Source organism: Ambystoma mexicanum, chromosome 7q (genome assembly GCF_040938575.1).
Source record: "Ambystoma mexicanum isolate Mex_15411 chromosome 7q, UKY_AmexF1_1, whole genome shotgun sequence".
Classification (NCBI taxonomy): domain Eukaryota; kingdom Metazoa; phylum Chordata; class Amphibia; order Caudata; family Ambystomatidae; genus Ambystoma; species Ambystoma mexicanum.
In genome coordinates, this window is record NC_090941.1 from 628,858,073 (window position 1) to 628,872,885 (window position 14,813).

Genomic DNA, 14,813 nt, shown 5'->3' on the forward strand with positions numbered 1-14,813 from the left:
ACGGGAAGATGGTGTGGGAGGCGGCGAAGGCAACGGTGCAAGGCCTACTGATTGCAGAAGGAGCCCGCCAGAATAGGGAGAGAACAATTATAGAGGGAAGGGTCAGGGAAGAACTGAGGTATATGAGAATGAAACTAGCTAGGCCTGGAGTGGGGTTATTGGTGGCAACGCAAGACAAAATGTTGGAACAACATTCACTCCCGATAGGTGAGGTGGCGAAAAGGATGAGGTACGCTAAACAGCGGTTTTTTGAGGGAGGGGACCAAGTGGGTACGCTGCTGGTAAATAGGATCAGGGAATGTTGGGTGGAGAGAAGGGTTTGCCATCTAAAGGATGAGCAAGGGGAGGTGATTGGCCCTACAGGAAGCATCCCTGATCGTTTGGCAGAATATTATGAACAATTATATTCCCAGACAGATGTGCAAGGAGAGGGGGAGGTGAAAAAATACTTGGGATGGCTAGCTATTCAGGGCTGACAAGTGGCGAAAGAACATTTCTGGAGGACGACATAACGGGGAAGAAATCCGGCGGCGAATAAACCATCTGCAAGGCGCCCGGGGAAGATGGGTATACGGCAGGGTTCTATAAAAAGCTTCACAAAGTCCTAGCGGGACCCCTAGTGAGGATCTTTAACTCCTTCCGGAGGGCAGAAGATGCCCCCTATACATTCCTGGAAGCACTTACATCAGTGATTCACAAGCAGGGTAAGGACCAAGCGAGCTGTGCCTCATATAGGCCCATATTGTTGCTAAACGTAGATGTGAAAATATTTACGATGATCTTAGCGTCCAGTTTGGAGATATATCTCCCACGTCTGGTGCACCCAGATCAGACTGGATTCATCTGAAACAGGCAAGGCTCCGACATTGGGAGGATATGTCAGGGGCAACGTGCTCGCCTTGGAAGCAAGACAACACAGAGCACCACAGGTTCGATCCCCGGGTCCGCGCTTAGAAACCTCTGGGTACTAAGCGCGTTATAAATAACCCTTCATATCACAATCTGAGGAAAACCTTTCATATTTTGAATGACCCAGCGGTGAGGAGGGAGAGGGCCTTGGTCTTTTCCCTGGATGCTAAGAAGGCCTTCGGCAGGGTTAACTGAGCCTTTATGAAAGGGGTGCTAGAAGGGGTGGGCATGGGGGGAATGATGGGGTGGATCACGGCCTTGCATTCTGCTGTCACCATTATTATATGCCTTGGTGATGGAGCCATGGGTAATCGAGCTGAGTGGCTGCTGGGATGTAGCGGGGCTAATGACAGGGCGCTAATGATAGGGGGGCAAGAGTACAAGGCGAGTTTATTCGCAGATGATGCACACACTTCCAAAGCCGTGAACCTCAGTGCCAGGTAGAATGGGGATGTATCAGGATTCAGGGTCAACCTGCACAAGTCAGTGATGTTTCTAGTGGGGAATTGGAGTCAGGAGGACAAGGAGCGGATAAGTAAGTGGGGGTTGGGGGTGCAACAGGAGGGATTTCGATACCTTGGGGTGAAAATTACAAAGCGGGCTAAAGACCTGTTTGAGAAGAATTATCTCCTGCTGTGGGGTAGAAGAAAGTTAGACTTACGGCGGTGGGGGCATCTCGGGCTTTCATGGATGGCGCCATTAAACTGCATAAAGCTGACGATCCTCCCCAAGCTTATGTTTCTTTTTCAAATGATCCCTACTGTGGTCCCGGCCCATTTCTGGATAAATGCCCAAAAGGCCCCTTTGCGTTTCCTGTGGGAGGGAGCGAGGCCCAGGGTACTTTATAGAACATTGGTGCTGTCGAAGGAAGAGGGGGGCGTGGGATTCCCAGATCTGGGTGCATATTACAAGGCGGCCCAGCTGAGAATAATGGTAGACCATTTAGACCTGAACACGAAGAAACAGTGAATCCACTTGGATAACGCAGTCTTAGAGCTGATACCGCTGAGTGAATGTATGTGGGTCCTGCAGAGGGAGATACCTAGGCGAGTGTTGGAGCACCCTGTCCTGGCAGTTTTCTAATCAATTTGGAGGGAGGGCAGCCGGAACCGCTGGCTGTCGACATGGCCCTCACCCCTCAGCTGGATCTGGGCACCACCGTTGTAAAATGCCATTGTAGAGCCTCAGTAATTTCAGTCGTGGTATGAGGCTTGACTGTCAAGGGGCGGGCAGTTATGGAAGGAAGACAAGTTCATGTCCTTAGCTCGTCTGGAGGACTGCTTGGGGATGAGGTGCTTATCGCCCTTCAGGTACTTGCAGCTGAAGGGAGTTCTGTTAAGGCCGAACTGGGGAGAAAAAATATGCAGAGAGCTCACTCCCTTTGAGAAGTTGCTGTTGCAGGCGGGGTATACGAAGGGGCGGATATGCCGGATATATGGGGAACTGGTAAGGGGTAAGCCAGTTGGAATATTAGCAACATGGGTAAAATGGGCAAAGGACCTGGGGATTGACCTGACCGATCAATTATGGGCACAATATGCAGGATGGTAAAGACATCCACACGGCCCCTGCAATATCGAATTAATACATAGATGGTATTATGCACCTGCAACCCTAGCAAAAATATATTCGGGGGTGGATACACCCTGTTGGCGATGTAGACGGTCAAACAGTGATTACTATGATATGTGGTGGAGCTGCTCCCGTATACAGGATACTGGAAGGATGTGTTGGGATGGATTAAGGATTTGAATGGGGTTAGCAGGGCAATGGAACCAAGCTTGCTGTTGTTTGGGGTGAGGAAGAGGGAGGACGACAGGGTGGAGTAGGGTAATATGATGCAAACCTTGTTGGTAGCAGCAAAGAGTTGTGTGGCATAGCACTGGAAAAGGGGGAATGTGCCCGATGAGAGGGAGTGGGTGCAGAAGGCGAAATCCATTTATGATATGGAATACTTGACATCTCCTGGACGAAACACAGACGGACATTAAAGGGATGTGGCTGCCTTTCTTGAACAAATATGGCTGATAACCTGTTCTGCAAGAATAGAGGGGGAGATGGAGGACAACAGTTGCGACGCAGGAGGGGTGAGAAATATTGACAACGCATGGGGGGGCGATGGGGGAGAATTTCTGGAATTAAATGTTGTTCATGATGGTGAAATCATTGATGTTTGAAAAATCCCAACACAAATTTTATTTTCAAAACCACATTTCAGAGATTTTCCTGACAAATTCGAAGGACAGTTTGACCAATTTCATAAACTGGCAAACGTTCTGGGCACATTTGACTTTATAGGGGATGGTGGAATTCCCAAACCTTACACATTTTTAGTGTTACAACAACTCGGGGGGATCAGGAACAGTATACATAAGAATCACACGAGAATACACTGCACAAACAAGCGATCTTTTATATGAATTGACCTTACCTGCACAGTGCTTTTCAGTTTGCAAATTGCCTCTCTGAGATGGCGGTCTTTTGGATTTGTAGACACAATGGAAAGTTCTCCAGCAAACATTGTAGGGATACTCAAATTGCTGTTTTTTCTCCACTGAATATTACTGCAGGCAATCAGTGTGCTTGGCGTCATGACATCTTCGATACCTAGCTGACCTAGGTCTGTCCAGAACTTTATTGCTATAAAATTATAGTTTTCATCCGACAAATATACCAGTGGAGGTAAACCTGAAAAGCAAAATATTTTTCTTTTTACTTGATTTGTATGAATAGCCATTGGTTCTATTGATCTACTATTTTGAAAAAAATATTGTTTAATGGAAATCCAGTTTTAAAAAACTTGACATGTATGATATAATGCAGAGTATCGAACAGTGTGAGTGTCACATACCTTCATTAAAAAAAGTGATGAATATTATTTTTCACACAAAGTCATCTTAGAAACAAGCGTCACGTGTGCACTGAACTCTAAAAGCTTGCAAAAGCCATTACGTCTTCTAAGGCAGCCCCAGAATGACTGCAAAGCACCAGCACAGCCCCTTAACTGGAAGTTGCGTCTGCCTTCTATAAAGGTCCTCTTGCCAAAAGACCACGAAGTTCACGATTTCCAATTCACAGACAGGGAAACTTGACATTTTATTTTTAATGACTAGAGTGATCCCTTGTGAAAAAATTCTAATTTCCGAAGCAGGGAAGGCGATGATAAATATACAGGAAGCTAATACATCCATCAAAACAGTTCCTTAAGGTAAGTTACTCGCTCTTCTTGTGGACCAGTCCTCTGCCAGATGCTAATCCTCAGAAGACTCTGACAGCAGAACTAGAAACGCCCAGCTTATCAGGGAACATAGTACAAGGATGTGTGGAACTAGATAAAGCTGCAGGACTGCCCATCACAAGCATGACACCTTTTTTGAGTTGGAATCCATCCAAATTGAAATGCTTATAGAGAATGCCTACAAAGGTGACCTCATTGCAACTGGGCATATGTCTTGTATAGGTTCACTTCTAAGAATAGCCACAGAGCCCCTCAACTTTGAGTATGCTGCGCTGCGAGGAGTGTTTAAGGAGACATACAGGAATGATTTACTAAACTAAATGAGTAGCTTAAGTAAGAACGCAAGTCATTTTTTGGTGTATCACACTTTTTATTTTTTTAGCTTAGTAATTTAGTGTTACTTACACTAATATTTGTAGCTTAGTCAATCAGCCTCATATATATATATATATATTTGACTAAGCTAAAAAAAAAATACTAGGTTTTAACGTAGTAAATGCCTTACTTAAGCTACTTATTTAGCGTAGGAAATCAGCTCCAAACAAGTTTTACTAAAAAAGTTATATTTAACTGTTGATGCCTATTTTTGGGGAGAATCATTTTTTTACTGGTGTTATTGCTACAAAATCATGTTAGTAGTGCTACTACTGTTGTTAGCAGTGCTATTCAGAGATCGAAAATAATGATTTTGCGAGCAGGAGCCAAAGGTAGCTTCTATGTAGCAGGCATTGCCCAGAAAGTAGTGGAGATCTCTGGGGAATGAGGCGCTATGAGACAGTGTAGTGCAAATCTAACTTACAAAGGCGATGGAAACTATATCTTTTTACTCTATTACACATGGCCATTTGTCCTTTAACCGTCATATAAAGGGTATTTGGTACACTTTTATATACATTTCCAAATAAAGAGGGGCTCATTTTCAAAGAGGCGGTTTGTAAAAAGCATGCATACATATTGTACACATGATTTTTACAAACTGTCATTTTCCTGCATTTGTATGGCAGAGAAGGGGTGTTGTAATTTGTGAATGTGCCACCTAAAGCTTCTGCCAAACAAAATGAGATGGCTTCAGCACCAGCATCAGATTTTGATGCTTGAGGTGGTGTTGTGGATTCCCAAGGAATCAGAACTTTGTGTTCCTGCTCTGTTCTGCAGGATTGCATAGGAACTGATGTAAAAGATTGGATGAACATCCAAGTGCAAACATGCATGGAAACCCAGCTCTGCCCCGATGTTCATGCATTGTTAGCACTTTGTAGTTCAAAAAATGGTTGTAAGGAGGGGACTGCAGACTCAGAATTTCAAACAGGTGCATTGCCCCATCTGCAATTATTGGGGACTTTGAAAATGAGCCCAAAGGAGTTCATGTTCCATAATTATATTTGTAGGGCACCAGCTAGACCGGGGGTGAAAGGAAGTTCATCACAGGTGTTGATGTCAAGCTAACTAGGCTATAAGAAGGAGCCAAACAGCACCTGCGGCTCATATCAATTTTGAGCCCTATTATTACTACTGGTAATCTTAGTAGCCCTTTTACTTCTATTGCTACAACCAGAAGTAGTACTAAGGCATGGTATGAATACAAGAAATGCAAGCGTTTATTGTGACCCTTTTTTACCGTATGTCCCTCTTTAACCTGTCTTTTTGGCTAAATCAAAGTTTGAAACAATCCATTTGGAAATTGTGTTTTTAATCCATGAAGGCATTAAAGCACCACACAAAAGCTGCTGCTCATTGTTAATACATTTGTCCAACACGTGTAAAGACGACTGAACTCTCATTTCAAATGCAGCCTGTGGAATCTTTACTCTATTTTAGAGAGGAGGAGAAACTGGCAATTGCATATTTGAAGATGTGACCTTCAATGCTTGTATATATGTTCTGATGCACATCATTCCTCCGGCATGAATTGAAACTTTTAAGCTGTATATTTAAGAATACAATGTTATATACCTCTTTAAAGCGCTCTGTTATGTATCTGTGTTGGTGTATACCTCTGTAAAGAGCTCCGTTGCTTCTCAAAGCTAGGTCTGTGCTCAACAACTACCAAATTAATATTAAGAAATCTTTTATGATTTTTTACATATAGTGTATTAAAACAAAAGGGGGGGATAAAGTCTGCTCTGTCCCTATCCTAACAAGAGTTTCCGTACCTAGGAAACTAAAACTAAAGATCAGTCTGTGTCAATTCTTCAAAAATGTAGAAACTGTCCTTGTGTCCAAAACCTACTAATCTGACCATCACATTAGAAATGTTCAACTAAGGGTCAGAGGAAATATCTTAAACTTATCCCTTGCAAAAAGTGTTCATAATCAAAACAAATAAATAAATCCAATAGAAGTAATTTTCTCGAAGGACAACTCCTTGGATTCAGAGGATGGTTCCCTTCCCCTGGATTTAGGTAGAATGGCGAGTGTTTCTTCCAAACAACAATTTCTTTAGGAAAGCAAAAAGTGTCTTTCAAAGAACAGTTCCTTTAGGATTGCGAAAGTGTCTCTTTCAAACAATATTTCTTTCAGGATGGCAAACATTTCTATTTCAAACAATAATTCTTGTAGGATGGTAAAAGTGTCTCGTTCAAATAATTATTTCAGGATGGCAAAAGTGTCTCTTTCAAATTATAAATCTTTCAGGATGGCAAAAGCGTCTCTTTCAAATAAGAATTCTTTCAGGGTGGGAACATTGTATTTGGTATTCTCCTTTACCATGTGCTTTGTAAAATAAATAAGTTTCTTTCTACAACTTTTATGGACCTCCTGATACACTCCGATGCAAGGACTCCTCTGGTGGTACACTCTTCAGATCCCCTGCCTGATATTTAGCTATAGACTGAGTGGATTACCAGGTATACTGTCCTGTGAGGAATCCCCTTTTGGGGTAGGTAGATCCCCCGGTATACTTTTCTGCCAGGTATCTCTCCCCCAAATGTTCACTGCCTGGTGTGTTCCTTTCAACAGGACTACTACTTCAATTTTAATATCTTCAGGATTACCCGGTATACTCCCCTGCTAGGTCTCCTCTAGTAGACTCTTCAGATCCCCAGGTTTACTCCCCTGCCAAATATCTTGCTATAGACTTTGAGTGGATTACCAGGTATACTCTCCGGCCAGGAATCCCCTTTTTGGGTTATGTAGACCCCCTTGTATACTCCCCTACCAGGTATCTCTCCCCAGATATGCTCACTTACCTGGCACATTCTTTTCACCAAGACTTCTTCTCTGATTCAATGTCGCTTAAAACTACACAGTTGTAAAACTTTACTGTGTTTCTATTTGTTTGAGGTGGGGAAAAGTTCCAACTTTCTCCACATTGATATCCCATATTGGGGACTTGTTCAAGTCCTGCCGCTGTTCTTATTTCTTTACTGTTAGGCAGAAACCTGTGCAATTCCCTTAGGGACCACTGCAAAAAGTTTAAGACTACAGGTGTTAGCAGTAAACCCAATTGGTAGCAGTCTGCACCACCCAGATTTACCTGGTAGCTGTGGCTGAGCAGTCAGACTTCTCTCAAGAAGAGTTAAGCAGTATATAGAGTATAGACAATAGGGCCAAAAATACAGTTGCATAAGCAAACACTGACCAGAGCTTTGGTATAAAAGTATATAATTATTTATTTAAAAACACACTTGTAAAAATACACTGGCACTAATATGTCAAGCAAGTTCAAACACAGTCACTAGAAATATATACACCTCCCTAATTAATTATTTGACAAGTCTAGGTTAAGACACCACTTATTTAGCAAAACAGAGGTGAGCGCGTAACCATAGAAGGCACTCCAATAATTTGGTTAAAAAGGGAGAGAAAAGGCAGAATAGGAAAATCACACAGTACCAACACTTTTAAGAAACCATAGCAAGTCAAGAAAGGCAGGGTCTACTGTAGAGCAAAAAGTTCATAGGCCAGGTCCACTCTTGGAGGGAGCAAGGCGGAATGTGCCCAAGATCACACAGTGGAAATGCACTCAAAGTCTTTGCAGAAAAGTCAAAAGAGGTTAGATCAAGTTAGAAAGGTAATGTTAACAGGTCCGAGGTCACCCCAGGATAGAGAGCCAAGGATTTACGGGACACCTTGGACAGTCTGTTGCAAGGGAGACCAGGCGGGACACAGTACCTGAAATGGTGAGAAAGCTCCAGCGGGGGCAGTTGTTCCTGGCAGCGGGTGCAAGACGGTGCTTCGTCCAGGGGAAGAGAAGATCTCGACGTGGAGGAAAGCTGGAGGTCATTGCACTACCAGGGAAGAAACCAGCCGCAGAGTTTCCCCGGTTAAAAGGTACTACCTTTTTTATTCTCAGCGTGGCTATCTCGCCGCCGGGGTGCTTGGCACAGGCGATTTGACCACGAGACTATCCAGGAAGGCGAAAAAGGCGAACTGGTTGGTCCCACCAGCTCAAAGGGAAGAAGACTCTCCTGGAAGAAGATCTTCTCTGTCGTCGGGAAAGTGGCGAGTTTCGTACAGCAGGGCTCCACCGCTGGTGTCGTCGTTGTAGATGGCTCAGCTTCTCCCCTCTTCGGATTCTTTAGGTCCTGTGGCGACTTCTGAAGTTCCAGTCCCCAAAGCCCTGCTTTTATGCAGAAAGCCCCCATTCATCAGCCTAGCTGTCAATCAAACATGCTAAGTGGTGAGCCGGGCGGCTCACCACTGGGCCCATCACACAAGAGTGCGACTTGAGTTGCCAAGGCAACTCAGTCCAGGGTGCCTATTCCCCCCTCCCACACATCCTGTAGACCCAGACAGAGTGGCACCACTTTTGGAGGCTTCTGTGTAGAAGCTCGCCAAAAGTGGAACAAAGGGCTCGACTTGGGTTAGGGTTTCAGAGGAGAACACAAACGCCATTTTAAAACAGAGTCCTGGCAAAAAGACCCAACCGGAGAATAAATATTAAATAAATAACCCGGCGGCATCTTTAACATTGCACCAAAAAGTGGTGCGTTTAAAATGAATGGGAAAGTCCCATAGGAAATATTCCGGTGGAATATTATGCGTGGTATCCACTGCCACCAGCCAGAAACTCGACAAGGGGGCACTGGACAGTGCCCCCTTGGAAAACAGACCCAGGGGAAATCGAATTAGCCCTACCAGTACTTCCACAATATGATGGTTTGTACTGGTTCTGTTCACAATTTAAGACTAGTAAAGCCAATGGTGACTTTACATGCCCTGGGAGACAGTAGTCAGTCCCAGGGTACGGAGTCTATGTTTGGGGGTCACTATGACACCCCTGTGTTACTGCACTGAGGGTGCTGTGTAACACACATACCAAAAACACATGAAGCCGTATGGAGTAAAAGAACCCATAGCCCATAAAACACATTACATAGTCAAAGGACATTCTCAAATCATGCCTAAGAGTGGGAGAAAAAGAGTCTCACTCTTAGCAGGAGAAAAAAATAAACCCCAAAAATCCAGCAAAGCTGCTGGGGGACTCACTAGGTTTGGGAAATTAGCCTTTACAGAGAATATTCCCTAACATTTACCATTTACTTGCTTAGGGTTATACTTGCTCCAACTATCCCCATATTGGTATCCAATATATGGAGACCTATTAAGGCTCTCCTTTTGCACTTCATTTGTTCAGTATTCAAATATTCATATATGTTTTTTGGCTTACATACCTGTTGGTATGCCCCAGGGTCCCCTATTGGTTTGGGTGGACTCAACAGTGTTTAGTCTTATCCCGGCCCGTGGCAGGTGGTCTCGATGGAGCTTCCTCTCTGAGACAGCCTTGGTTACTCTGTAGACCTTCCTCCGGCTCTCCCCGCAGCTTCCAGTTCACCCGTCGGCTTCTCTCTGCGACCAGGATGAAAGACTGCTGCCTCTCAATGTGATTGAGGTCTCTGGTAACTCTGTTGCCACTACCGGTGTGCCGGAACATCGGGGTGTTTGGTGAGCCTTTGAAACAAGGGACACATAGCAGATCACTGGGCAAAAGAACCCAATGGTGCACTGAACAGTCCAGTTAGCTAGCCATTGGTAGATGCTAGCCCCACAAAGGGAATATAACCCTCTGTTGGTGTAGAGTGCTATTGCGTTGCTAGGTGTACCATTACTATGAAATTGTCCTATCCTACTGACAGCTGAGTGGTCATAGGCAGTGGTGCTGGTAGCACTTCGGTTAATGACATAGGTGGCTGGTGTGATACCCATCGAAGGCAGAGTGCCTATCGCAGTGAAAGAGATAAGAACATGTGAAACAAATGCAGTCCGTATTTTGGGAGGAAATGTATTGGCGTAGCTGGGGTAGAAGAATCCCCAGAGGAAGGGATGGGTCAAATTGAGATAAGAAGAGTCACTGATCAGGAGGTCATAACACCATTCAGCAAGATTAAACGAGTCAGGGTTGAAGGGAATTTCCCCCCCTACCTCCTCGGCATTTGTAGGAGTTTGGCAGTATACATAGCAATCAGAGACATTCATTAGGTCAGCATAGGCCCAAGAGAAGTTGAGGATGGTGTTGGTAGCTGGGTGTAGGATGGCAGATGTAGGGGGAGGTAGAGCCAATACCATGGTACGGAACAGCAACATGTTGGAAACAATTCAGACAGTGAAGGGTGAATGTATCAATAATGCAATAGCAGCGTTATTCCTAGCTTTAACAGTCCAACCCTATGGGAATTGGGGCCTTGTGCCCAAAAATTCCAAAGAGTGTCAGTCGTTACAGGATCCGGTAGACAGGAGAGGATGATGCAAAAGTCCAGGATCCCTGCAAGAATAATGATGACAGACTAACGCTTACCTTATCCCCGCAGGAACGTAAATGGTCCAGAACCCTGGTGATCTGGCAGCTCTGGTTAAATAGGATTTTTCCTTGTGTTTTGTTTCTAGGGATCTCTCTGTCCTGCTTTCAAGCAGGGGTGCGTTGGTTGTGAGGCTTAGAAGATACTCATGCTGTAAAAACGGGAAGAGCCTCTGAAGGCAAGTGTTTACATTCTTGGAGGGGTCTTTTGTCTTAAGAGCGCTGAAGTCTCTGAGAGCAAAAAGGTTCTAAGTTTGGAGAGATCTATCTTGATGATTTAACAACTCTCTCTTTCTTTTGCAGGTTCTCTAAAGAAACAAGTTTCACTTGAGGAGCTTGGGCGTCGAAGAAAAAAACATGAAGTCTTCTATTGAGATAAATATGCGCGCCTAGTTGTTAATAGGCGCATGGCCCAGCTTGCCTTCATTATCCAGCTATGGGTTTTCACTTGAGGTAAGTATGTGCATGTAGTTCGGTTAAGGTGCACAGCACAGCGTGCTTTCGTTATTAAGCTATGGCTCTTTTCTGTGAGGCAAGGTGTTGGAATGCTTGGAAAATGCTTGTCGGAGCTTCAGGTATGTATGCGCGTATGGTTATTTTCTTTCACTACTAAGTCTTTAATGTTCTGTCATTTAACTATGGTACCTGTGTCTTTGTAGGTTTTCGGAGGTCGGAAGATTTCAAGATGAAGCTGCGACCGTGGACGAAGACTGCAGACTGAACTGCGGAAATGCGGAGAATGAAGTCACCTGTCAGAGGACTGCTGCTGCAGAAAACTCTGGTCAGATACGTTCAAGACTAAGGTCTGTGGATTTTCTGTTAGCTATTCAAGTTCATAACATAACTTTTTTCTATTATTTACAGGTCTTGTGAGCTGAGTGCCGGTAGCGTTACACCGCTGTCAGCGGAACTAACGCAAAGTGCGTGTTACTGCGGGGGCGGGCCTTTTATAGTCCCCTATGCCCAATGACTAGTTCTCAATGACTACTTAGACAGTGACCCACAGGGCGGCCATTTAAAGGGGATTGGTACACCATTGAATCTCTATGGGAGCCATTATGACCTTGGTACTGGGGATTGTGAGAATGCCATGTTTGCCATGCTAAAACCCATCTAGCCCCTACAGATCTGTACCAAGACTCCTACCAAGTGATCATGAAAGTTTTCCTCCCCCCAAGGCCCCTCCTAAGGGTGGTCCTCCCAGCCCCGGCTTGGTTGGATGATTCTGATGAAATCTTTTAAGTAGCTGGGGATCATACATGTTAGCACTAGGTTGCCTAGTTCTGTTCTGCAAACCGAAACCCTTCCAATCCACCAAGTAAAACAATTTATTTCTGACTACTTTGAAATCTAAAATCTCTTTCACTTCGAACTTGGGTTGACCCTCTACAATCACTGGTTCAGGAGATTTTTGTAATCTGGTTCCTAGATTCATTGGCTTCAATAGGGAAACATGAAATACAGGGTGTATTCGCATATGAGATGGAAGGGTCAACTTCAGTGCTACACGATTGATGACGGTTTCCACTGGAAACGGGACTAGAAATCTAGGTTGGAAGTTACATGGCCCTTTAAGAGCAATGTGTTTAGAAGCTAGTCTCCCATTTGATAATCCGGAGTAACTCTTTGGTGCATGTCAGCAAATCTCTTTTGGCTCTCCTTTGCAGCAGTCAGCTGTGCCAAGGCTTCCTTCTTAATTCGGGAAATATTCTCGTGTAAACTCTGCACCGCTGCCATCTCTAATGGCTCTGGTGGATCAAAGGCTGAGGTCCGTGGATGGCAACCATTTAGAATGTTCCAAAATGCTCGCTAAGGAGAACCTCATTCAACACCTTCTGGTGCCTGCACTGCTCCCCCCTTTTGCAATGACCCCACTGTACTTGCCAATGACTTTAAAAAGGGCATTACTCAAGCCATAGACCTTGTAGCTCCACTCCCTCTCAAAAAAGAAAAGAAAGTCAAATGTGCCAACGCCTGGTTTACCCAGGAACTCCTACAGTTGCGCTCCAAAAAGATAGCTGCACATACTACCTGGAAGAACAACCCCAAAGATATCACCAAAGCTGCTTTCAAGGTCTTGTCTACTGAATATAAGACCGCTATCATCAAGGCCAAAGCCATGTCCTTCAACACAAAGATAGCCAACGCAAAATCCGCTACCAAAGACATTTTTGCCATTTTCAGAAAGCTTCAGACCCCCACCTCTCCTCCTCCCACTCTTGTCAAAGATGAGGCTTGGTGCAACAAAATTCAATCGGCCATGCACGAGAAATTGGACACCCTGCACTCTAAGATCCTGGCCCATCAAAAGGCTCTTACCAATATCATAGCCAATAGCCACAGCTCACCCTCACCAGCTACTGACACCCCTCCTATTTGAATTCAAGGACATGACTGAATCTGAGGTCACAGCCCTTCTTTGGTCAATCAAGCCGTCTAACTGCAAAGGGGATGCCTGCCCTGCACAGGTCATCAAGGACTGTGCAACCCCCCTTTCCCCTTTCATCACTGCCTTCATCAGCGCCTCTTTCCAGTCTGGCCACGTCCCAGCTGGACTTAAGGACACGTGGGTTCGTCTGCTCCTTAAAAAACCCACCCTAGACCCTTCGGTCCCTGGGAATTACAGACCCATCACCACTGTCCCATTCCTACTAGAAATGTTGGACAAGGCAGCTTACCTGCAAGTGAAAAAGTTCCTGGAGGACAACCACCTCCTTAGGCTTCGGAAATCCGGCTTCCGGCCGCAACATGGTACGGAAACGGCCCCACTTGACCTCAAAAACTAGATGGACGACCTTCGAGATGCAGGCACACCTGTACTGCTTCTCCTTCTGGACCTATCTGCTGCCTTTGACCTTGTGCACCATAAAACCCTTTGCCACCATCTCGCCACCGTAGCCAATTTCTCCCCCGGGGCTTGTAAATGGATAAACTCATTCCTGTGGGAAAGAGTAATGAAGGCTTTTTCCGACTCAACCTCTGCCAATCCTAGCCTCATCCAGTGCGGCGTCCCACAGGGGTCCAGCATTGCCCCCACCCTCTACAACCTCTTCACGAGGCCCCTCTTCAAAATCCTGGACGCCCTGGGCATCTCATACACCAACTATGCTGATGACAATCAGGTGCTCATTCCCCTCTCGGTTGATTACATGTCCAACCTTAACACCCTCAACTCTATATACGCCACAATCCAATCCTGGATGGCAGAAAACTGGTTATGCCTCAACACTGATAAAACCAAACCTCTACTGATTGGATCCCCGTCCACCTTGGGCAGGCTGGACAAGCAATACAGATCCTTCACCATTGACAGCATCCCCATCTCAGTATCTCAAACAGTCAAAACCCTAGGTGTCTACTTGAATACTAACCTGACCATGGATAGGCAGGTCAATGCCATAGCATCCTCCTCAGCCTATCACTCGAAACTGCTCAATGCTCTGAGGGCCTATCGCTCCCAACAGAACTGCCTCACCATCGCCAGGGCAATAATTGGCTCAAGGCTTGATTATTGCAATGCCCTACTCATAGGAACATCAGGTAAAAACCTTGCTAAACTGCAACTGGTTCAAAATAATGCCCTTAGGGCCGCTACCGGCATCTCATGCAGGTACATATCTCTGGTCTCAGAAGACAAGTCCACTGGCTCCCAGTCAAGGAAAGAATCATCTTCAAAACTCTTGCCCTGACGCACAAGTTCCTTCATGACATTGCCCCACCCTCCCTTGTCCAAAGGATTTCCAAACCCTGTACCGTCAGGCCAGCCAGAACAGCATATGCTGACATGATTACTGTTCCCAAAACGAACAAAGCACGTGCTGGAGGTACCAGTTTCCCTACCATGGCTGCCACCCACTGGAACGCCCTACCACCATACCTTAGGCAAACTGAATCCCATAGTGCCTTTCGTAAGGCCATCAAAACCAAGCT

General features: G+C 45.2%; 1 protein-coding gene across 3 annotated transcripts in view; it reads right to left on the minus strand.

The window, feature by feature from the left end:
* BRCA2 (BRCA2 DNA repair associated) overlaps window positions 1-14,813 on the minus strand; it is a 2,020,919-nt gene that overhangs the window by 137,557 nt on the left and 1,868,549 nt on the right. For all 3 annotated transcript variants that reach the window (XM_069639263.1, XM_069639261.1, XM_069639262.1), the window contains one exon: window positions 3,341-3,597. In XM_069639263.1, the coding sequence (XP_069495364.1) occupies window positions 3,341-3,597 (257 nt within the window). The remainder of the gene's footprint in view (window positions 1-3,340; window positions 3,598-14,813) is intronic.